The sequence below is a fragment of the Euprymna scolopes genome, chromosome 28 (assembly GCF_053919585.1).
Source record: "Euprymna scolopes isolate OS-2025 chromosome 28, ASM5391958v1, whole genome shotgun sequence".
NCBI lineage: Eukaryota > Metazoa > Mollusca > Cephalopoda > Sepiida > Sepiolidae > Euprymna > Euprymna scolopes.
The window spans coordinates 84,489,619-84,517,293 of NC_136509.1; the positions used below are offsets into that span (position 1 = coordinate 84,489,619).

The 27,675-nt window shown below is 36.5% G+C and overlaps 1 protein-coding gene across 1 annotated transcript in view; it reads left to right on the plus strand.

The window, feature by feature from the left end:
- LOC145249709 (uncharacterized) overlaps positions 1–27,675 on the plus strand; it is a 64,170-nt gene that overhangs the window by 14,505 nt on the left and 21,990 nt on the right. Inside the window, exons 3-4 of the mRNA XM_080111588.1 lie at positions 12,179–12,212; positions 17,310–17,480. Of these exons, the coding sequence (XP_079967714.1) occupies positions 12,179–12,212; positions 17,310–17,480 (205 nt within the window). The remainder of the gene's footprint in view (positions 1–12,178; positions 12,213–17,309; positions 17,481–27,675) is intronic.

Here is a 27,675-nt window from a genome sequence, read left to right on the forward strand (position 1 = left end):
CCTCATTTTGAAGGAGTTTCACACTGAGTACTGGTTTATTAGTTTTACGAATAGGTGTTAATTTTTTGAAGTTTGAAAAAAATTTCCATTCGTTGAAAATTATTTGGTGTAACATGTTAAAAGTTGTTAGCTCATACTCAAGGCAACATTTAAGCTAACATTTAATTCTACTGAGACGAGGCTTCATTCTTTCAAAAATTGCTAAAAACATTCTCGACCATCGATTACCCTGACAAATAACGCCCTACCCAAAGGTCACATCTTTCTAACTCCTCGGCTTAATATTCGCAAGCAACATGAGTTCAGGCAAATACATTGAGGAGATTGCCAAGGCTGCTGAATTGGAATCTCTAATTTAGAACAGAATTGGTAATTGTACCGGAATCAGGTCCATGGCAAGTGCTCGTCCGAGCTCCAATCTCTGGTCCTCCCCTCGCCAATCTTTTGTGGAAAACACCTGTTCTAGCTGAAACCACTGTCAATAATTTTCCCCATTCTTTATCTGTGCCTAAATCAAAACATAGATGCCACAAACAAAGTTTCTTTCTTAGAAGTGCACGCCTGTGGAACTCTCTTCCGTTTGCCTGTTTCCCACCTGACTACAACTTGGATGTGTTCAAGTCCAACATAAACAAATTCCTGATGAATCACCCCCTTAAGTAAGACACTTTATCAAATCTCCATTACTAACAATTACTACGGTATTATCCCATTGACTACTGTTCACGCAATAACCCTTATCCCTGAGTGGCTTCAGGGCCTTGATAAGTGGTGACTTCCATGTAAAAAAAAAATGGAAAAGGGGTAAATATTGTGAACTTTGCATCACTAGTTATAACATACCAGTGAGTAGACAACAGATCTTATGCAAGCAGATGATATACTCCAGATGGAACAGGGTCGCAGCAGAGAATATGTAGTATATATCTGATTAGCGGGAGTACCTGGCGTTGCCCAGGTGTTTGTAGGTGTAAAAGAAAAAAAAGTGTTAGTAGGGAGGGAGGCTCGAACCCGTGACGAACCCAAAGGCGGAAAAGGAAATGAAAGAAAACGTGAACTTTTACCGCTATGCTACGAAGCCATAGGAAGTGAAAAGTGTTCAAATTTAGCGATGTCAATCAAAAAGTTGACTTGCTAGCAGGTGCAGAAACGAGCGTTGGCTGAAGGCCAGTTCAGCTTTCCACCGATTCATTTATTTGTTATCCCACGATGTTTGGGAAAAAAAAACTTCCCTCGAAAAAGGGAGAACTCTCAAATGAATAGCAATTGTCTAATATGAAGAGTTTTGCCCACAATGATCAAAGGTAATTGATTTCAAGACGTCCTGGGCATACACAAAATGTGCACACGCTAAGACACATTTTGCCTTTTATATATATAAAAGATATGACACAATGCTGTAGTTGCTCAAGAGAATCAGAGAACACCTTGCTAACTCTGGCAAAAACTAGGGACCTGTATTCCAAATGTAGACAAATCATTGCCTTGTAAAGTCTAGTCAGCAAATGCCATTCATGAGGAATTTGGTAGCTCAGGATACATAACACATAAAGCTCTCTATTAACCCTGTTGAATATATAAGACAAATGGTCATCAAACCTAAGATTGCTAGATATTATCACTGCCAGATAGTTATGACATTTTCAAAATGGCACAAAGGTATTTAAGTATTGTGGTGGAGCAAGAACCATAAAATAATCTGGTGAGTAGACAGCAGATTTAATCCAAGCAGATCATCTACTTTATGTGGAACAAATTAATGCACATCAAAGCACAGTTGCATGTTTTTGTATTTTTCGCTCCTTTTTTTTGTTTTGTAATGAAGTCCATTTTGTGGCTTTCTATGTTTGTACAAAGTAATTTCTGTTGTTTTTCTTTGTTTCTTTTTGGAATATAAAAGCGAAAATGTATGTATGTATGTATGTATGTATGTATGTATGTATGTGTGTTCGCTTTTTCTGTATGTCTACAAAAGGCTTTTTTCAGAGAAGCGGTCGGTCGGTTCACAACTTTTTAAAACTTTTTATATCACATATAAATCGTAATATCTCACAGTTAACAACGAAGCTTTCCTGTCTATTTAATTTGCTCGATTTCGGGAAGATAAATATTCAAAATTTGTCGCTCGCTGCATGTGGGTTAGTCTTTTTCCTATAACATCTTGGGAAAAATAAAAATAAAAATAAAAAAAAGCGTTCAGCAGTAAATGAAATACTATCCCATAGTCAAACTTGACCTTATTAACTCATTAAAACGGGCACCTGCTAAATCCAAGTGATTAAATAAATTCAAACGTGTTTCTGTTAGCATCTCGCGGTGGGGCAATGGTTAACGTCGCACGTTTTTTTTTTCACACTTTAATTTACAACTTTGCCTCAATAGTTCGGGTTCGATCCTCATACTTACGGAGTTTCCACACACACCTCCAAACACCCAGGCCACGCCGGGTACCCCTCGCTAGTTTAATATAAAATGATCTTGCATTTTGGGACCATTCAAACATTTTAGATCAGTTAAGTAAAATTTTTCTTTACTAACCCTTAGCCCAACTGGCAATGTTGTAAAACCACACGTGGTCGCTTACAAAAACTAAAAAAACTACAACCTACCTATACCCTCCCCCCATAAAAAACAAAAATCAAAATGCACAAACTTTATCTTCCATATAAAAAAGAAATAAAATGTGGTTCATTACTCTAAAATGCTACATTGTCCCAAGAAATGAGGGATAATTTTATATCAAATTCATATGAGCTAGTGATCCCCCACTTTATATTCTAAAATATATATTTACAAAATTTTTGTTACAAAATTTTGGCAAGTGTTTTATGCTGTTCACATGAAATCGCCTAAAAAAGTAGAATCTAATAGCCATTTTCTTCCTTTCCTTTTCAAAACTAGTAAAAAAAACTTTGGTGCTATTGTAAATAAATATCAATTCAAAAAAAATAAAAATATGTTGATAGGAAACTTTGCCACCATAAAGTAAACAAATGACAAAAATATATGAATTTTGGCATAAAGAAATCCAAGAGTCAACCAGTGGCCTCTTTTTTTTTTTTTCTTTCTTTACAAAGGAGTCACCACTTATCCAGGGCTGGAGGCCACTCGAGGATAAGAGTTAATGAGTGTATAGTAGTCAATATTGTAGTAATCGTTAGTAGTGGAAATTTGGTAAATTGGATTACTTAAGGGGACGGTTCATCAAGAATTTGTTTACGTTGGACTTGATGACCAAATTGCAATCAGCTGGAAAGCAGATAAACGGAAGAGTTCCACAGGTGTGCAGTTCTAAGAAAGAAACTTTGTTCATGGAATGCGACGTTTAGGCTTGGGCACAGATAAAGAGTGGGGGAAATTATTGACAGTTGTTTCAGCTTGGGTTATTAATAAAATTGATGTAATTACTTTCACAGAACTCTAACATTGCCAATCCTAATCCGAGCCTGCAAACAAGCCTACCACAAACATTGACATACATTTGAGCATTTATTTTAAGAATATCATGTATCTAAAATAACATGATATCAATGCGGATATGCTCCAGGGGTCGATTCTTGGACCTTTATTATTTTTGATATTCATAAATGACTAGCGGGAGGGGGGGGGTCACCCGGTTTTCCATAGCCCTTGAGCCCCTGGAAGGGCATAGGCCATCTACAACTTTGTAGATGCTTTTGTAGTGAGGAGTTCTTTTTACAGGGTGAGGGTGCTGGCCCCTACGCCCAACCTTCCCAGAAGGTACATATAGCGCCTAGCCTTTCTAAATGGTCACCCATCTGGTACTGGCCAGGCTCAATGTTGCTTAACTTCGGTGATCTGGCGAGAACGCGCCAGTCGTAAAATGTGCTTAAATTTAAATTTGTCCAGATTTCTTATATATTATTACAGAATTGTGATTTCAAAAGTAAAAAAAAAGAAAAGAAGGTATTTGAGTGCCATCAGCTAGAATCGAAAGCAAAACTAGCATTCAAAGCTGGTGACGTTACCACTGTACCAACGTGACACACATATGTACTGATTAAAAATAAACTAAGATGAATGTACCAAATGTATAACAATTTTGATTCCTTTTTGACCCTTTAAAAATTATTTTTACCCATAGATCCTGGAAAACCTTCTATTTTAATAGTTCCATCCATCAGAATGCTAGACTTAGAATACCCCCCCCATATTTTCTGCTTCTCCGATTGCAGAAACATATAAACAGACATCTCGCTACTTCATTCTCCATTATCCCCTGTTAATCATGATCCTAAATAAAAGCTCCTTACTGGGGTGATGCAGCTACCACTACCCCCTCCCTCTTAGGATCCAAAAAAATGTTTCAAATATAATAGACCGCACATTATCGGCTAAGCATAATTGTCTAAAAAGGCCCAACTTATCAAAAAAGAAAATAAAGTCACGCACACGTACGCTTTAATGGCAGCAGCATATATCAGAAATAGATCGTTCAATAAAAGACTAGGCAAAACGCTGTATGAAGCGTTTTGCAGTGTAAAACCTAAAATGAATAGAATGCATCTATTTGGTTCTGATTGTTTTGCATTTATAGAAAACACCAGGAAACTAAATACTAAAAGTGAAAAAGGTATTTTTGTAGGTTACGATAAAAACAGTTCATATTTAATCTACTTTCCAACCCAAAATGCCATAAAAAGGGTTAGATGTGTAAAATTCAATGATACATTAAATTTAAAAAATGGCGATCCAGTGGATGAAAAACATGAAATATTACCTAGCATCTTAATCGATCACAATGAAAATATTAATAATGACGACAATTACAGTAGAACTTCTGACAAAAATATTAACCAGACACGTCGATACTCAATAAGGGAGCGAAAAAAGCCAGACTTAATTAATTGAAAAGATACAAGATTACACCGTGGATTACTGTTACTCGTTGAACAGCACACCGGAAAGTTATAATGAGGCGATTAATTCAGAAAATCACCAAGAATGGGAACAAGCTATGATATCCGAATTGAAAGCTTTATCTGAAAATAACACATATGAAATAGTGGCAAAACCAACAGATAAAAATATAATTTCTTCACGCTGGTTTTTTTTCCAAAAAAATCACAGCTTCTGGTAGTGAAATTTTTAAAGCAAGATTTGTTGCAAAAGGTTTTTCACAAATTTCTGGAGTGGAATATTTTGCAACATTTTCACCAACGACAAATTTAACGACAATTAGAATTTTATTACAACTTGCCGCTCAATACAATTTAAAAATACATCAAATGGATATAAAACAAAATGCTTATTTAAATGCTCCGATTGACTGTGAAATCTACATTTACCCTCCAGAGGGATTTAAAATGAAAAATAAAAATTAGGTGTGGAAATTAAATAAATCGTTATATGGACTAAAACAAAGTGCACACAACTGGAATTTAACAGTTCATAATTATTTAATAGAACAGGAATTCAAGCAATGTCCAGCAGACGCGTGCATGTATACCAAAAATATAGGTAATAAATTGTTGATTTTGTTTTTTTGGGTTGACGATATATTACTCGCCTCAAACTGCGACAACACTTTAAAAGATGTTTAGAATAAATTAAATAAAAAAAATTAAAATGGCCGATCTTGGACGACACTCATGGTTCCTCGGTATAAAATTTACCTGTGAAAATGAAACTATAACTACGAACCAATCACGATACATTGAAAAAATTCTGCTCAAGTTCGGAATGCAAGATTGCAAACTGCGTTCAACTCCCGTCGAAATGGACATAAATAAAAATATAGAGACCGAAACAAAATCCATAGATAATCGAATATACAGGGAAATGGTAGGGAGCCTCATCTATTTGATGACCGCAACTAGGCCTGACATATGTTACACTGTAACAAAGCTATTTCAAAACTTATCGAAACTGACAATTAAGGACCTTAATCGTGCAAAACAAATCCTTCGTTACCTAAAAGGAACCAACGAACAATCTTTAATAGTTAAAAAGTCTACATATCCTCTAAATTTAGAAGGATTTTCGGATTCAGATTGGGGTAACTCTGAGGATAGAAAAAGTATAACGGGGTATTGTTTCAGACTGTCAAAAACTGGACTTATGATCTCTTGGAAAACTAAAAAGCAACAAATTGTTGCACTTTTTACTTGTGAAGCAGAATATGTGGCCCTAACCCATTCCACACAGGAGGCAATTTTTCTGAACCCCCTTCTAAAATCTATTTTAAAACCAGATCTAAGTAAAAAAAACCTATAGTAATTTATTGTGACAATCAAAGCAGTATCTTATTAGCAAATAATTCTATGATTCATCAAAGATCAAAGCATATTGATGTCAGATATCATTTTATAAGGGATGAAATAAGTAAAAAATCTATTACTCTTACTTATGTGACGTCTGAGAATAATATAGCCAACATTTTCACTAAACCTATAAAAAGAATAAAATTAAAACATTTTATAACCGAACTTTTTGGAATCTAATTATGAATAAATCTCTTTTCATAAACCCAAAAAAGAGAAGCATGAACAGTCAAAATCACACCAAAAAAAAAAAAAAAAAGAAAATTGTAAATTGTCCTAGGCACGACATTAAACTGCGACCATTTCTACCTTACTAACCAAATTAACCAACGAATACCTAACATAATGTTTCCAGTTTTTGTTAAAAAAAAAGTCACTTGTTAAAAACTTGTTGTAAATTTGCTTTTTGTCAAATAATTATTTTTTTTGTATCTTTTCTTTTTGGCAAACATTTGTTAAAAACAAAATGTATATTTGTGAATTTTTGTGCATATGTTTATTATATGTATTTGAAAAGTATTCTATTTGTATGTTTATATATATATATATATATATATATATATATATATATATATATATATATATGAAAAGTGTTTATTTTTATATGTATCAAAAAAAAAATGTCTTCTTTTTGCACACATTATACCAACTTCTTTTGGCCAATGAGAATTAAGACAAATTCTCCCAAAACAACCAAAAAAAAAAAAACAACCAAAAAAATTATTTTATTGGTTTGTTTTTATTTGTTCATTTATTTGTTTGTTTTATTTTTATCTATTTATTTTTCTTTCCTTTTCTCAAGTCAAACCAAAATTGAATCGGAAAGGATTTTTCCATTATATCAAAAAAGGGGTGTGTAAAATGTTTTTGACTCCTAATGGAAGTAAATATTTGTTTTCATAAAAAGTAAAAAAAAGTACAATTTAAGAAAAATTTGGCACAAGGCCAAACATAGGGAGAGGAGGAGGGACGGTCTTTGCTGTGTAATGCTAACTAATCTAACCTAACTAGTTCCTACTTTCACTCTACTTTCACCACGATACCACATTCATACTATACATCCATCAGCGTATAAATCCTTTGTCAATCACCATAAGAACATCATGATAAACTAATTAAAACCCATAAGAAAAAGGGAGGTTTGGGATATAAAAATTTTATTATGCAAAATAGAGATGAAATATTTGCAATGTTAGTAACAAAGGACCCCCCCCCCTGTTGCTAAACTGTGGCAGATGCGCTGATTCACCAGTCGGAAGGGTGATGCGGGTCTGAGCGTTTTATTTTAAACACCTCTTACAAAAACTTTGAAAGGGAACCTGCATCTCTGGCGAATCGAGTGATCTGTCACCTAATTAAGGAGGGGAATGGGGCTAAAAAAAACAAAAAAAACGAGACAAACTTAAAGAGGGACCTAATGATCTCTATCACACACAAGCTAGGTTATGAACAAAGCAGCCTAAGAAATGGTCCTACTCTTGCTTAAACCGTGACCTACTCTGGACTAAAAACGAGTTAGAGCTGACGTTCGTTTCTGCTACCCAAAATTCTTTTTCCTAGGAACATGCAAGAACCAGTCAAGACTTGCTTCTCTCACCCGACACATGCGCAAATGACACCCACCTTTCAATAAAGTCTGACGAAGAGAGTCTAACTCTTTTGGCCTTGATACGACCCTTCAAATGATAACGGAAGATTTGTATAAGGTCGAGGGGAGTGAAGTCCTCAGATCCGTAGACCACTCTCATTCCAGATAACACCTCTCATCACTGCTAGCAAGGTCAAACACAATTCTTTTCTAAGCCTATCTGTTGTCAGAGTCCAATTGCTACATACATTGATAGGAACGAAAGTTAATGACGATGTGTTCAGTATGCAGACCATGAGACCTGTAACAGACTCAATCAGCGGCACCACGATGTGACAATAAACGAAGGTATGACATAAAGTCTCAACCTCATCGCCGCACCATTTGTAAATAGGCGAAGTCGACAAGCCAGCTGAGTGAAGTCTCTTACCAACCCAGAGAGCATCCTGAATTATCAGCCAAGTCAAGGATGCCTCGTCGTTAGTGAGGCATTCTGACCCAGGCGCCCAAGGCCAGATTGAGTGGAGATGTCCCTTCGTCAAAGGAAGCCCCTCACCGATAACATCCCTTATGGATCCCTTCACTAACACCCGATATAATGACTTTTGGGACAACATCAGAGTGTTGGAGAGGCTTTCCTTAACTTATGGTACTCGCGGTAGAAAGGGCATTCACGTCAGGGCCACCTGTGTGTCTCCCCCTTGGACTCCTGCACCCCTCTCAAAGCCGGAAAGGCTTTCTTGGTGTCCTCCATCCAGAGGCCACCGTTTTCCCTATCTTGTGTGCACATTCGATCTAAGTAGTAGAGCTGTAGTGTGTGGAGCCGAATCTCTACGTTTGGCATACCTAGACCGCCCTCAGAAGGATGTAGATAGCAGACATCGCGACAGACCAGAGGGGCCTTTCCAAGCCATAAAAAGTTGAAAAGAGCCCTCTGCAAATATAGCAGTGTATCTGACGGGATCGAAAGCACTGATAGACGATAAATGAAGATTGGATAGATGTGGGTATTACATACCTCCACTCTCCCCTTTTAATGAAAGGTTTCTACTGATTCACAGCGCAGCTGCGGACTGAACCGCTTTCAGAACCTCCGACCAATTTTTCTCCAGCTAGACGTCAGGACTAAACCAGATGCCGAGTATCTTGCAAGGCCTGTCGCTCCAACTAAAGGGCCCCTGAAGACTTGTCGCAGTTAATTTTGGCCCCTGTTTCCGTTTCATACAATCTGATTTCTACACCGATGACACTAATCTCAGCACTGCTCATTACAAGCACAGTTACATCATCGGCATAGGCAGAGTACTTTACCTGGGCATCCGCACCTGCCAAAGTGATTCCACGTAGGACCGGATTCACCCTTAGCCTTCGCAAAAATGGGTTGATCGCAAGCACATATAGCGTGGGTGATAGCGGGCACCCTTGACGAATTGATCATGACAAACTGAAGGGTCTCAACCTCTTCCCATTCACTTCTACCATCACCGCAGGGTTAGCATAGAGAAGATGAACCCACGAGCAAAATTGTGGGCCAAAACCAACCGCCAACAAAACAGCCCTCAAGTACCAATGGTCAACCCTATCAAAGGCTTTGGACTGATCTAAATTTATCAGCACGGCCTCAGTGTCAACTTTTTCTATCATCAGGCGTATCGTGTGCAAGTTATCCTGGATTGTCCTGCCCTTCACGGCACACATTTGCTCAGGGCTAATAAGACGAGCCAGGACAAGCTGCAGATGATTTGTGAGAATCTTGGCCAAAATCTTTAACTCAGTCTTAAGCATCGTTAAGGGCCAGAAATTATCTAACCCATCCCCACCATCTTTGCTTTTACGAACAAGTTTTATCACACCCATGGCAAAGTACTTTGGGATTGAGCCGTTCCTAAACCATGAGTTAAATAAAACCGTCAGCAAAGGGACAAAGATATGCGACAACTTCAAATACACTTCGTAGGGCAGACTATCGATCCCCGGTGACTTATTAAGGCCAACCACTTTAAGGCTTCAATGACTTCATCCTCCGTTATGCCACCTTCACACCTAGCCGTTTTGGTCATCGAAAGATGAGAAAAGTCAGCCAAATAGGTGTTGAACTGTTCTAATGACAAACCCGGCTCCATGGAAAAAAGCTCCTGGAAATGGGATCTAAATGTCTCCAGCTCGAGCTTCCAAATGATACTGATCTTGTGAAAATCCGTCACCTCTGTCGAAAGATTTAGGCATAGATACATACATACATACATACATACATACATACATACATTTAAACAGACAGGTGAGATTTATATTAAAGATTAAAAACATTCCATAGATGCTGCAAAGCCTTCTGTCCTATTAATTTCTTTTCTGCCAGACTCTGGAATTCTCCTCCTGTTCCCGCTTCCCTGATTCTTCTGACATACAGAAATTTAAATGTAAGGTTAACGGACATCTTGCCACTTAACTCCCCACAATCTTCTCTTAGAGACGATCCTAAATAGTAGCCCTTTCTGCCTTTTTTCTTTTTTCAAAGGAGTACCCACATATCAAGGCCCGGAAGCCACTCGAGGATGAGGGTTAATTTGTGTACGGTAGTCATTGGAACAATAGCGTAGTAATTATTTGTGGTGGAAATTTGATATAATTAGATTGTTTATGAGGACGGCTCAATAAGAACTTGTTTACGTTGGCCTTGAAGATGACAATATTGTAATCACATGGAAAGCAGACAAGCAGAACAGAGTTCCACAGGTGGGCAGTTCTAGAAAAGAAACTTTGTTCATGGAATCCATGTTTAGGTTTAGGCACCAACAGAGTGGGGGAAAATATTGATAGTGATTTGGGCTAGACTAGTGTTCAATATACCTTGTGTCGGATGACAAAGAGTAAATAAATAAAAATTAATTTTGGAAAAAAAAAAAATCCATAAATAAGTTGAGATGATTGTCTCCCTTGCTATGATGTTTTGCTACCCTAATGCAAAAAAATATACCATTTTTGGCCGCAGTCAACCAACCATCTCTTTCCATTGTTATGCCTAAAAGTAATGTCACTACGTGCCAATCCTTAATATGTGTCCACAAGAAACTCCACCACATTGACATACGAGGTGTCTTCAATAAGTTTCCAGACTTTTTTCATATAGACACTTTTATTGATAGTACACACATGAAACTCTAGCCTCCTTTGAAGTAATCTCCTCCGGCTGCAATGCACTTGTTGTACCATCGCAACAACGTATGGAAGTCCTCTTGTGTGAGCGTGTCAACGACCCTCATCACAGCCTCTTCCATCTCCTCAATGTTCTCATAATGGCAGCCTCTAAGGGTTTCCTTGAATTTTGGGAATAACCAAAAGTCACAGGGGGCAAGGTCTGGACTATTGAGAGAGTGAGGAACTGTCCTGTATGCCCATCTTGCACGATTCATGCAAGATGGTCCAAAAGCAGTCTAAAGCGTTCCATATTTTTTGTAGTATTTTTCCAAGTTTAAAACAGAATTTTATTGCATATTGTTCTTCTCACATGATCGTCCATTTTTTTTTATTTAATCATTTTTTTTTTCTTTCCTAGAGATAACATTTCGTATGCATTAACTTCGCAAGTCACTAGAGCATCAAGAACTGCGAGATCTGAATTGATCAGCTCGACCATCTCCCTGCTGTCACGACAACGTCTTTTTTTCTGATCTCCTTTGAGCACCGTTGGGATAAACTTTGTGCAAATCTTCAGTTACTCATGAATAATTGTACATACAGTCCCCACACTGACATCAAACTGTGAATATTGTCTCTATAGACACACAACGGTCCTTATCTATGAAATTCTTTATTTGACCAATCAACTCATCCCACACCTCTAATCATCCCTCACAGACTCCTTGCCCTTCTTGAATCTCTTATGCCACTCAAAAACTTATGTTTGATTCATGCAAGATGGTCCATAAGCAGTCTGAAGCATTTTACATGTTTCTGTGGCATTTTTTCCAAGTTTAAAACAGAATTTAATTGCATGCTATTCTACTAATGTGTCCTCACATCCAGATTGCATTTTTGAAATTCACCAGCTGTGACAATCAGACTTTAGTAGGCTGTATTCTAATTCCTGCTGTAGCTGTTCGTTTGAACCTGAAATCATAAAAATTTGTCAGTCATCTCATAAGATGCATAGCAATAACATGCTGAATTTTCAACAATTTTAAATGCTTGTACAAAAAAGTCTGGAAACTTATTGAAGGCATCTCGCACTCTTATTAAATTTAGTCATATATTCGGTTTAACCCAACACCATTTTGTGAAAGTAATATGTGTTTTGCTTTCATTGCAGTCCGTTATTTCAGCTGTGACGACGAGTTCGAAATGTAAGTAAAATTTTTTTAATTTTACACACATATATCTTATATGCTTGCTAATTTCTAAAGTTGGTTAGGGGTCACCAAAAAGATGTCTGCAGGTGTGAAAATGTATGTGGCAACTAAGCTAGACAAAATATTTTGTGTTTCATTCTTGTAAGGACTCTGCAGACTAAAATGTATCTTAGCCTGATGAATCCTCACCAGGATGAAACGCGGAAAAATCTATGTAGCTGAATCGTCCCATATATTTCCATAAGTTGCAGGGGGAACAATATATATATATATATATATATATATATATATATATATATATATATATACTCGGAGTTTTTTTATTCAAAAGTAATAGACTAGTGAATTCAACAAGGTTGTTAGATAGTGCTCAATAAAAAGAGCTGATAATACTTGTTTATTGTTATATAAACATGTTTACATCCCGCTGCTACAAACAGCCACTTGTTTCAATCAAACAACAGATATCATCAGGCAGCGACTTGACTATTCAAATGTTCAGTGAATAATCAGTGAGTTTATTCACTGAACATTTGAATAGTCAAGTCGCTGCCTGATGATATCTGTTGTTTGATTGAAACAAGTGGCTGTTTGTAGCAGCGGGATGTAAACATGTTTATATAACAATAAACAAGTATATTTATATATATAAAGTAAAAGATAGTCACACACTTTTTGAAGACCCTTATTTTTAAAGTAAAATTTAAATGGGAATTTGAAAACTTTGTAGTGTCGAATATAATCATAAAATCATTTTTATTTTCTGATTTTTTTTTTTTTTTTTTTGTAAGTCCGATATTTCGCTAATACATGGCCTAATACATCGCCTCATCAGGGTCGAAAGTCCGGTTTGTGAATTTTTTTTTCTATTTCTTCATTTTGGTGTCATGGCGAAGAGAAGAGAATTTACGTGCTGTTCCGGTGATTTCAAGTGTATAATGCTCCAGTTTCGAGCGGGATTTAAAGTAAAAGATGGTCGCACACTTTTTGAAGACACTTATTTTAAAGTAAAATTTAAATGAGAAATTTTTGAAAACTTTGAAGTGTCGAATATAATGATAAAATCATTTTTGTTTATTGATTTTTTTTTTTTTTTTGTAAGTCCGATATTTCGCTAATACATTTAAATGTATATATATATGTATATAGGAAATCCTAATGATCCCTCTTCTAAAAATTGTTTCAGTTTTCTTAAAATTATGGTAGGCTTGATGGGAAGAGAAATTATTTAACATATGTTGTACAATAACTGTTGAGAGTATTGATTGAGATTGTCGGACTGACTTCCTCATCTTGGTTGTTATTGTCACAACGTTTCGGCCGTTTTTCCCTCCGGCCTTCGTCAGGTGTTTTGTATCGAACTGGGGAACCGTTTGTTAGGAGTCTTGAACCCAACCCTTTATTATTATTACGGGGGTACCGTGTTCGGACTCCAGCTAGGCTTTGGGACATAGTTGCTGATTCTCTGTTTTGAATGTTACTTTTTCACTGCATTCGTTCAAGATTGAACTCAGCACCTTTGGGTAACTGTAAACTTTGATACAACGTCTAGGACCACTCGGCCATATGTCACTGGGACGGCCGAAACGTTGTGACAATAACAACCAAGATGAGGAAGTCAGTCCGACAATCTCAATCAATGAAAACACCTCATCTCAAAAATACAGACAATTACTGTTGAGAGTATGTCAAATTGTTTCATATATGTATTTAAATTACTCGTCCGTTAAATATGTGTTGTATATTACCCGTCCTCTCAAAAGTAAAATTTTCATATACATCCTGTAAATTACCTATCTTGGATAAGGTACAATTATTTCATCCATGTAATACCCGTCCTAGGATAGGTAAAATATTCTTTTGCTCGAAATAGCAAATGATACATAGACATTAAAAATTCCTCTCTCCTAAGAATTTATGTTAAAAATCAACTTCAATTTTCTCATTGTTTATACGGTCCCGAGCAACGCCTAGAGCACATGGGAACACACAGCAGCATATATTTTTTTTCACATATGCTTGTGTGGGCAACAAACACATACTGCGCCTGTGGTCATTGCTGTTATTCAATTAAAGTCTTTGTACATATGACGTCCCTTCAATAAGTTTCCAGACTTTTTTCACAAAGTGCATTGCAGCCGGAGGAGATTACTTTGAAGAGGACTAAAGTCTCGTTATATAGTATCAATAGATACTATATAACGAGACTTTAGTCCCCTTCAAAGTAAACGAGACTTTAGTCCCCTTCAAAGTAAACGAGACTTTAGTCCCCTTCAAAGTAATCTCCTCCGGCTGCAATGCACTTTGTACCATTCCAACTACTTCTGGATTGCTCCATGGAAGTCCTCTTGTGTGAACGTGTCAATGACCCTCATCACAGCCTCTTTCATCTCTTCATTCGTCTCATAACAACAGCTTCTAAGGTTTTCTTTGAGCTTAGGGAATAACTAAAAGTCATAAGGAACAAGGTCTGGACTATAGAGAGGGTGAGGAACTGTCTTGATGCCCATCTTGGTCAAATAGTCTGTGATAAGTATGGAGTTGTAGACTGCACTCTTCGGACAAACTTCACGCAAATCTCTCGCATCTTCAATTCCTCGCAAATAATTGTGTGTAAAGTTCCCACACTGACATCAAACTGTACAGTTATTGTCTCTATAGATACATGACGGTCCTTATCCATGAAATTCTTTATTTGGCTAATCAACTCTGTTGTTCTAACTTCCTTACTAGTTTCAAACCACACATAATCCGTCACCGACTCCCTGCATTCCTTGAATCTCTTATGCCACTCAAAAACTGATACTCGATTCTTGAGAGATGGTCCAAAAGCAATCTGAAGGATTCCATACGTTTCTGTGGGCATTTTTTCTAAGTTTAAACAGAATTTTATTGCATATCATTCTTCTAAAGTGTCCTCGCATCACGATTGCATTTTGGAAAATCACCAACTGTGACAATCAGGCTTTAGCATGGGGTATTCAAATTCCTGCTGTAGCTGTTCATTTGAACCTGAAATAATAAAAATTGGTCAGTTATCTCTTAAGATGTATAGCAATAATATACTGGATTTTCAAGAGTCTATGCTGGTGCTATCAGATTAGGCTGTCCAAAGATATTGCCTTCCTAAGCTTAAATGCACCTTACATTGATGATTTTTGTTTTTTTATTTCCTTTTGCAAAACTTAATTATGTTCTGCAAAACCAAAAACAAAAACAATAAACCACCTTTCCTCTCTTTTCCTTCTTCTCATTTCCCCTTTCTCTTTCTATCTATCCCACTTCCTGACTCGTTTCCTAACTTAAAATGTACCAAACATTAATACTGTAACACTTTTACCTCTCCCATTGCAAAACTCATTCATGTTCTGCAGACATGGAACAAAAATCATAAAATCCATTATAAAACAACCAAAGCAAATACGACAAACTAACGATTGAAGATACAAAGAGTTTGAAAAAAAAAATTCTACAAAATAAATGGATGCAACGTGAATACTATTTTCAAAATAACTGGATTCGGCATTAAATAACCTGAAAAGGGTTGATATGCCGTAAAACAAAACAGTCAAACAGCCTTCCAGAGTCTATGACATTTTAAATGCCTGTACAAAAATGTCTGGAAACTTATTGAAGGCACTTTATATAGATACTAGCGGGGGGTACCTGGCGATGCCCGGGTGTCTTGAAGTAAATCCAAAACTCCGGGGGAGGGGGGGTGTTAAATAATAAAAAAAAAAGTTTTGGTAGGTGAGTATGAGAATCGAACCCGTACCCTTGAGTTGGAAATTAATGTGTGAAAAAAAAAAACAGGCGACGTTAACCATTAGGCCACCGCGACATACAACATACACAGGTTTGAATTTATTTATTTAACTATAAAAACAGGCGTGCGCAATAAAAGTTAACTCTGCCGCTTCCATTTGACCTAATTAAGAAGGTCAAATAGAAGTCACGCAGCGTTTGGGTTTGTTTACCCAAATTATTTGACTGTTTTTTTCCCCCAACAGATGTTGGGGAGGGGAAAGCAGCTCCCCCCAATTGTCCAGATTGAATAGCAACTGTCTGATATACAAGATTGATCAAAGCTGATTGCTTCTGGACGTTTCCCGGTGCGATTGCCAGAAATGCTGTTAGCTTTGAATTAGTTTTGCTTTTTATACGAAAAGGCCTAATCAACACGTGAGAAGCCAAAATAGCAATAACTTTGTAAAAGTCGACGTAAATAAATCTATAAGCTACATGATTCCTAAATCCTAGTTATTATTATCTAGGACCTATATACACAGCTGTAAGTGATAGTAGCGAACCCGGGACCGTGTGTGAGAAAAGCCTTTGCCAGACATACACGAAATGGTCACACACATTTTGCCTTTTATATATATATATATATGGTTCACAACCGGCTTTGGAATCTAGTGGGTGATGCTTTTTTCTCCTCTCAGCAACCTCTTTCTCACAGAAGAGACATTGCAAGTCTGTCTTTAGAAGTTCAAGTGTAATGTGAACAGAAATCTTATTGCTCAACTTCCTACATAATGTCCCAGTAAATATGTAGCCCCTTATGTCCAAATGCCTTAGTAATGCTTTGGCTAGTAATAATCCAGGGAGATAACTAGCACTTACTATAATTCTTCCTGCTTGAAACCTAACCAGCAAGAGACTGAATCTGATTTTGTAAATTTGCATATGGGTGAAAGATTTCTGTGGCTTTGTGCATCCAGAAAAAGAAGAGTGCATTCTCTCGTGGGCTAGTAATGGTTCAAGGAGATAATTTGTATCTTGTCCAATGGAGATGAATTCCTAGTAATTCTGAGTATGGGAGTTTTTATTGATAGTACACACATGAAACTCTAGTTCCCCCCCCCTCAAAGTAGTCTCCTCCAGCTGCAATGTACTTGTTGTACTGTCACTACAACTTCTGGAAGTCCTTTTACGTGAGCATGTCAATGACCCTTGTTACGGCTTCTTTCATCTCCTCAATTATCTCATAACAACAGCCTCTAAGGTTTTCCTTGAGCTTAGGGAATAACCAAAAGTCACAGGGAGCAATTCAATATGTTATGTAATTGAATTATGCTATCGTTTCAGGTCATGGAAAGCGTCTAGGGGAAATATGTGACTACAGACGAGTCTGTCTGGATGCAAATGCACAATGTGTTGGACAAACAAAGCGGGATTCGTTGTTCGAAGCGAAAGAGCAACTGTTCCTTTACAAGTGCGAGTGTAGAATATTCTTTGATGAAGAAGACGGCAAATGCAGTAAGTATTTTTTGGACAAATACTGTGAACTTGTGTTCAGTTTGTGGTTGTCTACTTGTTGTTTTCTTTTTGTTCATTTGCTAGTTGTGTGGGTTAGGTTAGGGGTGGATGAAGCATTCACATTCAGTACTGTTATATCTCACCTGTCAGGGTTCAAATCCCACACTAGACAACTCGTTTTTTTTTTTTTCCATATTATTTGGATTATTTTGACTACTGTTCTTATCTTGAATGTTTCAGGTGCGGATGAAGCATTCACATTCAGTCCTGTTATATCTCACCTGTCAGGGTTCAAATCCCACACTAGACAACTCGTTTTTTTTTTTTTCCATATTATTTGGATTATTTTGACTACTGTTCTTATCTTGAATGTTTCAGGTGCGGATGAAGCATTCACATTCAGTCCTGTTATATCTCACCTGTCAGGGTTCAAATCCCACACTAGACAACTCGTTTTTTTTTTTTTCCATATTATTTGGATTATTTTGACTACTGTTCTTATCTTGAATGTTTCAGGTGCGGATGAAGCATTCACATTCAGTCCTGTTATATCTCACCTGTCAGGGTTCAAATCCCACACTAGACAACTCGTTTTTTTTTTTTTCCATATTATTTGGATTATTTTGACTACTGTTCTTATCTTGAATGTTTCAGGTGCGGATGAAGCATTCACATTCAGTCCTGTTATATCTCACCTGTCAGGGTTCAAATCCCACACTAGACAACTCGTTTTTTTTTTTCCATATTATTTGGATTATTTTGACTACTGTTCTTATCTTGAATGTTTCAGGTGCGGATGAAGCATTCACATTCAGTCCTGTTATATCTCACCTGTCAGGGTTCAAATCCCACACTAGACAACTCGTTTTTTTTTTCCATATTATTTGGATTATTTTGACTACTGTTCTTATCTTGAATGTTTCAGGTGCGGATGAAGCATTCACATTCAGTCCTGTTATATCTCACCTGTCAGGGTTCAAATCCCACACTAGACAACTCGTTTTTTTTTTTTTCCATATTATTTGGATTATTTTGACTACTGTTCTTATCTTGAATGTTTCAGGTGCGGATGAAGCATTCACATTCAGTCCTGTTATATCTCACCTGTCAGGGTTCAAATCCCACACTAGACAACTCGTTTTTTTTTTTCCATATTATTTGGATTATTTTGACTACTGTTCTTATCTTGAATGTTTCAGGTGCGGATGAAGCATTCACATTCAGTCCTGTTATATCTCACCTGTCAGGGTTCAAATCCCACACTAGACAACTCGTTTTTTTTTTCCATATTATTTGGATTATTTTGACTACTGTTCTTATCTTGAATGTTTCAGGTGCGGATGAAGCATTCACATTCAGTCCTGTTATATCTCACCTGTCAGGGTTCAAATCCCACACTAGACAACTCGTTTTTTTTTTTCCATATTATTTGGATTATTTTGACTACTGTTCTTATCTTGAATGTTTCAGGTGCGGATGAAGCATTCACATTCAGTCCTGTTATATCTCACCTGTCAGGGTTCAAATCCCACACTAGACAACTCGTTTTTTTTTTTTCCATATTATTTGTATTATTTTGACTACTGTTCTTATCTTGAATGTTTCAGGTGCGGATGAAGCATTCACATTCAGTCCTGTTATATCTCACCTGTCAGGGTTCAAATCCCACACTAGACAACTCGTTTTTTTTTTTTCCATATTATTTGTATTATTTTGACTACTGTTCTTATCTTGAATGTTTCAGGTGCGGATGAAGCATTCACATTCAGTCCTGTTATATCTCACCTGTCAGGGTTCAAATCCCACACTAGACAACTCGTTTTTTTTTTTCCATATTATTTGGATTATTTTGACTACTGTTCTTATCTTGAATGTTTCAGGTGCGGATGAAGCATTCACATTCAGTCCTGTTATATCTCACCTGTCAGGGTTCAAATCCCACACTAGACAACTCGTTTTTTTTTTCCATATTATTTGGATTATTTTGACTACTGTTCTTATCTTGAATGTTTCAGGTGCGGATGAAGCATTCACATTCAGTCCTGTTATATCTCACCTGTCAGGGTTCAAATCCCACACTAGACAACTCGTTTTTTTTTTTCCATATTATTTGGATTATTTTGACTACTGTTCTTATCTTGAATGTTTCAGGTGCGGATGAAGCATTCACATTCAGTCCTGTTATATCTCACCTGTCAGGGTTCAAATCCCACACTAGACAACTCGTTTTTTTTTTCCATATTATTTGGATTATTTTGACTACTGTTCTTATCTTGAATGTTTCAGGTGCGGATGAAGCATTCACATTCAGTCCTGTTATATCTCACCTGTCAGGGTTCAAATCCCACACTAGACAACTCGTTTTTTTTTTTCCATATTATTTGGATTATTTTGACTACTGTTCTTATCTTGAATGTTTCAGGTGCGGATGAAGCATTCACATTCAGTCCTGTTATATCTCACCTGTCAGGGTTCAAATCCCACACTAGACAACTCGTTTTTTTTTTTCCATATTATTTGGATTATTTTGACTACTGTTCTTATCTTGAATGTTTCAGGTGCGGATGAAGCATTCACATTCAGTCCTGTTATATCTCACCTGTCAGGGTTCAAATCCCACACTAGAAAACTCGTTTTTTTTTTCCATATTATTTGGATTATTTTGACTACTGTTCTTATCTTGAATGTTTCAGGTGCGGATGAAGCATTCACATTCAGTCCTGTTATATCTCACCTGTCAGGGTTCAAATCCCACACTAGACAACTCGTTTTTTTTTTTTTCCATATTATTTGGATTATTTTGACTACTATTCTTATCTTGAATGTTTCAGGTGCAGATGAAGCATTCACATTCAGTCCTGTTATATCTCACCTGTCAGGGTTCAAATCCCACACTAGACAACTCGTTTTTTTTTTTCCATATTATTTGGATTATTTTGACTACTATTCTTATCTTGAATGTTTCAGGTGCGGATGAAGCATTCACATTCAGTCCTGTTATATCTCACCTGTCAGGGTTCAAATCCCACACTAGACAACTCGTTTTTTTTTTTCCATATTATTTGGATTATTTTGACTACTGTTCTTATCTTGAATGTTTCAGGTGCGGATGAAGCATTCACATTCAGTCCTGTTATATCTCACCTGTCAGGGTTCAAATCCCACACTAGACAACTCGTTTTTTTTTTTCCATATTATTTGGATTATTTTGACTACTGTTCTTATCTTGAATGTTTCAGGTGCGGATGAAGCATTCACATTCAGTCCTGTTATATCTCACCTGTCAGGGTTCAAATCCCACACTAGACAACTCGGTTTTTTTTTTCCATATTATTTGGATTATTTTGACTACTATTCTTATCTTGAATGTTTCAGGTGCGGATGAAGCATTCACATTCAGTCCTGTTATATCTCACCTGTCAGGGTTCAAATCCCACACTAGACAACTCGGTTTTTTTTTTTCCATATTATTTGGATTATTTTGACTACTATTCTTATCTTGAATGTTTCAGGTGCGGATGAAGCATTCACATTCAGTCCTGTTATATCTCACCTGTCAGGGTTCAAATCCCACACTAGACAACTCGTTTTTTTTTTTTCCATATTATTTGTATTATTTTGACTACTGTTCTTATCTTGAATGTTTCAGGTGCGGATGAAGCATTCACATTCAGTCCTGTTATATCTCACCTGTCAGGGTTCAAATCCCACACTAGACAACTCGTTTTTTTTTTTTCCATATTATTTGTATTATTTTGACTACTGTTCTTATCTTGAATGTTTCAGGTGCGGATGAAGCATTCACATTCAGTCCTGTTATATCTCACCTGTCAGGGTTCAAATCCCACACTAGACAACTCGTTTTTTTTTTTCCATATTATTTGGATTATTTTGACTACTGTTCTTATCTTGAATGTTTCAGGTGCGGATGAAGCATTCACATTCAGTCCTGTTATATCTCACCTGTCAGGGTTCAAATCCCACACTAGACAACTCGTTTTTTTTTTTCCATATTATTTGGATTATTTTGACTACTGTTCTTATCTTGAATGTTTCAGGTGCGGATGAAGCATTCACATTCAGTCCTGTTATATCTCACCTGTCAGGGTTCAAATCCCACACTAGACAACTCGTTTTTTTTTTTTCCATATTATTTGTATTATTTTGACTACTGTTCTTATCTTGAATGTTTCAGGTGCGGATGAAGCATTCACATTCAGTCCTGTTATATCTCACCTGTCAGGGTTCAAATCCCACACTAGACAACTCGTTTTTTTTTTTTCCATATTATTTGTATTATTTTGACTACTGTTCTTATCTTGAATGTTTCAGGTGCGGATGAAGCATTCACATTCAGTCCTGTTATATCTCACCTGTCAGGGTTCAAATCCCACACTAGACAACTCGTTTTTTTTTTTCCATATTATTTGGATTATTTTGACTACTGTTCTTATCTTGAATGTTTCAGGTGCGGATGAAGCATTCACATTCAGTCCTGTTATATCTCACCTGTCAGGGTTCAAATCCCACACTAGACAACTCGTTTTTTTTTTTCCATATTATTTGGATTATTTTGACTACTGTTCTTATCTTGAATGTTTCAGGTGCGGATGAAGCATTCACATTCAGTCCTGTTATATCTCACCTGTCAGGGTTCAAATCCCACACTAGACAACTCGTTTTTTTTTTTCCATATTATTTGGATTATTTTGACTACTGTTCTTATCTTGAATGTTTCAGGTGCGGATGAAGCATTCACATTCAGTCCTGTTATATCTCACCTGTCAGGGTTCAAATCCCACACTAGACAACTCGTTTTTTTTTTTCCATATTATTTGGATTATTTTGACTACTGTTCTTATCTTGAATGTTTCAGGTGCGGATGAAGCATTCACATTCAGTCCTGTTATATCTCACCTGTCAGGGTTCAAATCCCACACTAGACAACTCGTTTTTTTTTTTCCATATTATTTGGATTATTTTGACTACTGTTCTTATCTTGAATGTTTCAGGTGCGGATGAAGCATTCACATTCAGTCCTGTTATATCTCACCTGTCAGGGTTCAAATCCCACACTAGACAACTCGTTTTTTTTTTTCCATATTATTTGGATTATTTTGACTACTGTTCTTATCTTGAATGTTTCAGGTGCGGATGAAGCATTCACATTCAGTCCTGTTATATCTCACCTGTCAGGGTTCAAATCCCACACTAGACAACTCGTTTTTTTTTTTCCATATTATTTGGATTATTTTGACTACTGTTCTTATCTTGAATGTTTCAGGTGCGGATGAAGCATTCACATTCAGTCCTGTTATATCTCACCTGTCAGGGTTCAAATCCCACACTAGAAAACTCGTTTTTTTTTTTTCCATATTATTTGGATTATTTTGACTACTGTTCTTATCTTGAATGTTTCAGGTGCGGATGAAGCATTCACATTCAGTCCTGTTATATCTCACCTGTCAGGGTTCAAATCCCACACTAGACAACTCGTTTTTTTTTTTTCCATATTATTTGGATTATTTTGACTACTATTCTTATCTTGAATGTTTCAGGTGCAGATGAAGCATTCACATTCAGTCCTGTTATATCTCACCTGTCAGGGTTCAAATCCCACACTAGACAACTCGTTTTTTTTTTTTCCATATTATTTGGATTATTTTGACTACTATTCTTATCTTGAATGTTTCAGGTGCGGATGAAGCATTCACATTCAGTCCTGTTATATCTCACCTGTCAGGGTTCAAATCCCACACTAGACAACTCGTTTTTTTTTTTCCATATTATTTGGATTATTTTGACTACTGTTCTTATCTTGAATGTTTCAGGTGCGGATGAAGCATTCACATTCAGTCCTGTTATATCTCACCTGTCAGGGTTCAAATCCCACACTAGACAACTCGTTTTTTTTTTTCCATATTATTTGGATTATTTTGACTACTGTTCTTATCTTGAATGTTTCAGGTGCGGATGAAGCATTCACATTCAGTCCTGTTATATCTCACCTGTCAGGGTTCAAATCCCACACTAGACAACTCGGTTTTTTTTTTCCATATTATTTGGATTATTTTGACTACTATTCTTATCTTGAATGTTTCAGGTGCGGATGAAGCATTCACATTCAGTCCTGTTATATCTCACCTGTCAGGGTTCAAATCCCACACTAGACAACTCGGTTTTTTTTTTTTCCATATTATTTGGATTATTTTGACTACTATTCTTATCTTGAATGTTTCAGGTGCGGATGAAGCATTCACATTCAGTCCTGTTATATCTCACCTGTCAGGGTTCAAATCCCACACTAGACAACTCGGTTTTTTTTTTTCCATATTATTTGGATTATTTTGACTACTGTTCTTATCTTGAATGTTTCAGGTGCGGATGAAGCATTCACATTCAGTCCTGTTATATCTCACCTGTCAGGGTTCAAATCCCACACTAGACAACTCGGTTTTTTTTTTTCCATATTATTTGGATTATTTTGACTACTATTCTTATCTTGAATGTTTCAGGTGCGGATGAAGCATTCACATTCAGTCCTGTTATATCTCACCTGTCAGGGTTCAAATCCCACACTAGACAACTCGGTTTTTTTTTTTCCATATTATTTGGATTATTTTGACTACTGTTCTTATCTTGAATGTTTCAGGTGCGGATGAAGCATTCACATTCAGTCCTGTTATATCTCACCTGTCAGGGTTCAAATCCCACACTAGACAACTCGTTTTTTTTTTCCATATTATTTGGATTATTTTGACTACTGTTCTTATCTTGAATGTTTCAGGTGCGGATGAAGCATTCACATTCAGTCCTGTTATATCTCACCTGTCAGGGTTCAAATCCCACACTAGACAACTCGTTTTTTTTTTTCCATATTATTTGGATTATTTTGACTACTGTTCTTATCTTGAATGTTTCAGGTGCGGATGAAGCATTCACATTCAGTCCTGTTATATCTCACCTGTCAGGGTTCAAATCCCACACTAGACAACTCGTTTTTTTTTTCCATATTATTTGGATTATTTTGACTACTGTTCTTATCTTGAATGTTTCAGGTGCGGATGAAGCATTCACATTCAGTCCTGTTATATCTCACCTGTCAGGGTTCAAATCCCACACTAGACAACTCGTTTTTTTTTTTCCATATTATTTGGATTATTTTGACTACTGTTCTTATCTTGAATGTTTCAGGTGCGGATGAAGCATTCACATTCAGTCCTGTTATATCTCACCTGTCAGGGTTCAAATCCCACACTAGACAACTCGTTTTTTTTTTTCCATATTATTTGGATTATTTTGACTACTATTCTTATCTTGAATGTTTCAGGTGCGGATGAAGCATTCACATTCAGTCCTGTTATATCTCACCTGTCAGGGTTCAAATCCCACACTAGACAACTCGTTTTTTTTTTCCATATTATTTGGATTATTTTGACTACTATTCTTATCTTGAATGTTTCAGGTGCGGATGAAGCATTCACATTCAGTCCTGTTATATCTCACCTGTCAGGGTTCAAATCCCACACTAGACAACTCGTTTTTTTTTTTTCCATATTATTTGGATTATTTTGACTACTGTTCTTATCTTGAATGTTTCAGGTGCGGATGAAGCATTCACATTCAGTCCTGTTATATCTCACCTGTCAGGGTTCAAATCCCACACTAGACAACTCGTTTTTTTTTTTCCATATTATTTGGATTATTTTGACTACTGTTCTTATCTTGAATGTTTCAGGTGCGGATGAAGCATTCACATTCAGTCCTGTTATATCTCACCTGTCAGGGTTCAAATCCCACACTAGACAACTCGGTTTTTTTTTTTTCCATATTATTTGGATTATTTTGACTACTGTTCTTATCTTGAATGTTTCAGGTGCGGATGAAGCATTCACATTCAGTCCTGTTATATCTCACCTGTCAGGGTTCAAATCCCACACTAGACAACTCGGTTTTTTTTTTTTCCATATTATTTGGATTATTTTGACTACTGTTCTTATCTTGAATGTTTCAGGTGCGGATGAAGCATTCACATTCAGTCCTGTTATATCTCACCTGTCAGGGTTCAAATCCCACACTAGACAACTCGTTTTTTTTTTTCCATATTATTTGGATTATTTTGACTACTGTTCTTATCTTGAATGTTTCAGGTGCGGATGAAGCATTCACATTCAGTCCTGTTATATCTCACCTGTCAGGGTTCAAATCCCACACTAGACAACTCGTTTTTTTTTTTTCCATATTATTTGGATTATTTTGACTACTGTTCTTATCTTGAATGTTTCAGGTGCGGATGAAGCATTCACATTCAGTCCTGTTATATCTCACCTGTCAGGGTTCAAATCCCACACTAGACAACTCGTTTTTTTTTTTTCCATATTATTTGGATTATTTTGACTACTGTTCTTATCTTGAATGTTTCAGGTGCGGATGAAGCATTCACATTCAGTCCTGTTATATCTCACCTGTCAGGGTTCAAATCCCACACTAGACAACTCGTTTTTTTTTTTTTCCATATTATTTGGATTATTTTGACTACTGTTCTTATCTTGAATGTTTCAGGTGCGGATGAAGCATTCACATTCAGTCCTGTTATATCTCACCTGTCAGGGTTCAAATCCCACACTAGACAACTCGGTTTTTTTTTTTTCCATATTATTTGGATTATTTTGACTACTGTTCTTATCTTGAATGTTTCAGGTGCGGATGAAGCATTCACATTCAGTCCTGTTATATCTCACCTGTCAGGGTTCAAATCCCACACTAGACAACTCGGTTTTTTTTTTTTCCATATTATTTGGATTATTTTGACTACTGTTCTTATCTTGAATGTTTCAGGTGCGGATGAAGCATTCACATTCAGTCCTGTTATATCTCACCTGTCAGGGTTCAAATCCCACACTAGACAACTCGGTTTTTTTTTTTTCCATATTATTTGGATTATTTTGACTACTGTTCTTATCTTGAATGTTTCAGGTGCGGATGAAGCATTCACATTCAGTCCTGTTATATCTCACCTGTCAGGGTTCAAATCCCACACTAGACAACTCGGTTTTTTTTTTCCATATTATTTGGATTATTTTGACTACTGTTCTTATCTTGAATGTTTCAGGTGCGGATGAAGCATTCACATTCAGTCCTGTTATATCTCACCTGTCAGGGTTCAAATCCCACACTAGACAACTCGTTTTTTTTTTTCCATATTATTTGGATTATTTTGACTACTGTTCTTATCTTGAATGTTTCAGGTGCGGATGAAGCATTCACATTCAGTCCTGTTATATCTCACCTGTCAGGGTTCAAATCCCACACTAGACAACTCGTTTTTTTTTTTTCCATATTATTTGGATTATTTTGACTACTGTTCTTATCTTGAATGTTTCAGGTGCGGATGAAGCATTCACATTCAGTCCTGTTATATCTCACCTGTCAGGGTTCAAATCCCACACTAGACAACTCGTTTTTTTTTTTCCATATTATTTGGATTATTTTGACTACTGTTCTTATCTTGAATGTTTCAGGTGCGGATGAAGCATTCACATTCAGTCCTGTTATATCTCACCTGTCAGGGTTCAAATCCCACACTAGACAACTCGTTTTTTTTTTTCCATATTATTTGGATTATTTTGACTACTGTTCTTATCTTGAATGTTTCAGGTGCGGATGAAGCATTCACATTCAGTCCTGTTATATCTCACCTGTCAGGGTTCAAATCCCACACTAGACAACTCGTTTTTTTTTTTCCATATTATTTGGATTATTTTGACTACTGTTCTTATCTTGAATGTTTCAGGTGCGGATGAAGCATTCACATTCAGTCCTGTTATATCTCACCTGTCAGGGTTCAAATCCCACACTAGACAACTCGTTTTTTTTTTTCCATATTATTTGGATTATTTTGACTACTATTCTTATCTTGAATGTTTCAGGTGCGGATGAAGCATTCACATTCAGGTCCTGTTATATCTCACCTGTCAGGGTTCAAATCCCACACTAGACAACTCGGTTTTTTTTTTTCCATATTATTTGGATTATTTTGACTACTATTCTTATCTTGATCTGTTTCAGGTGCGGATGAAGCATTCACATTCAGTCCTGTTATATCTCACCTGTCAGGGTTCAAATCCCACACTAGACAACTCCAGTTTTTTTTTTTTCCATATTATTTGGATTATTTTGACTACTTTCTTATTTG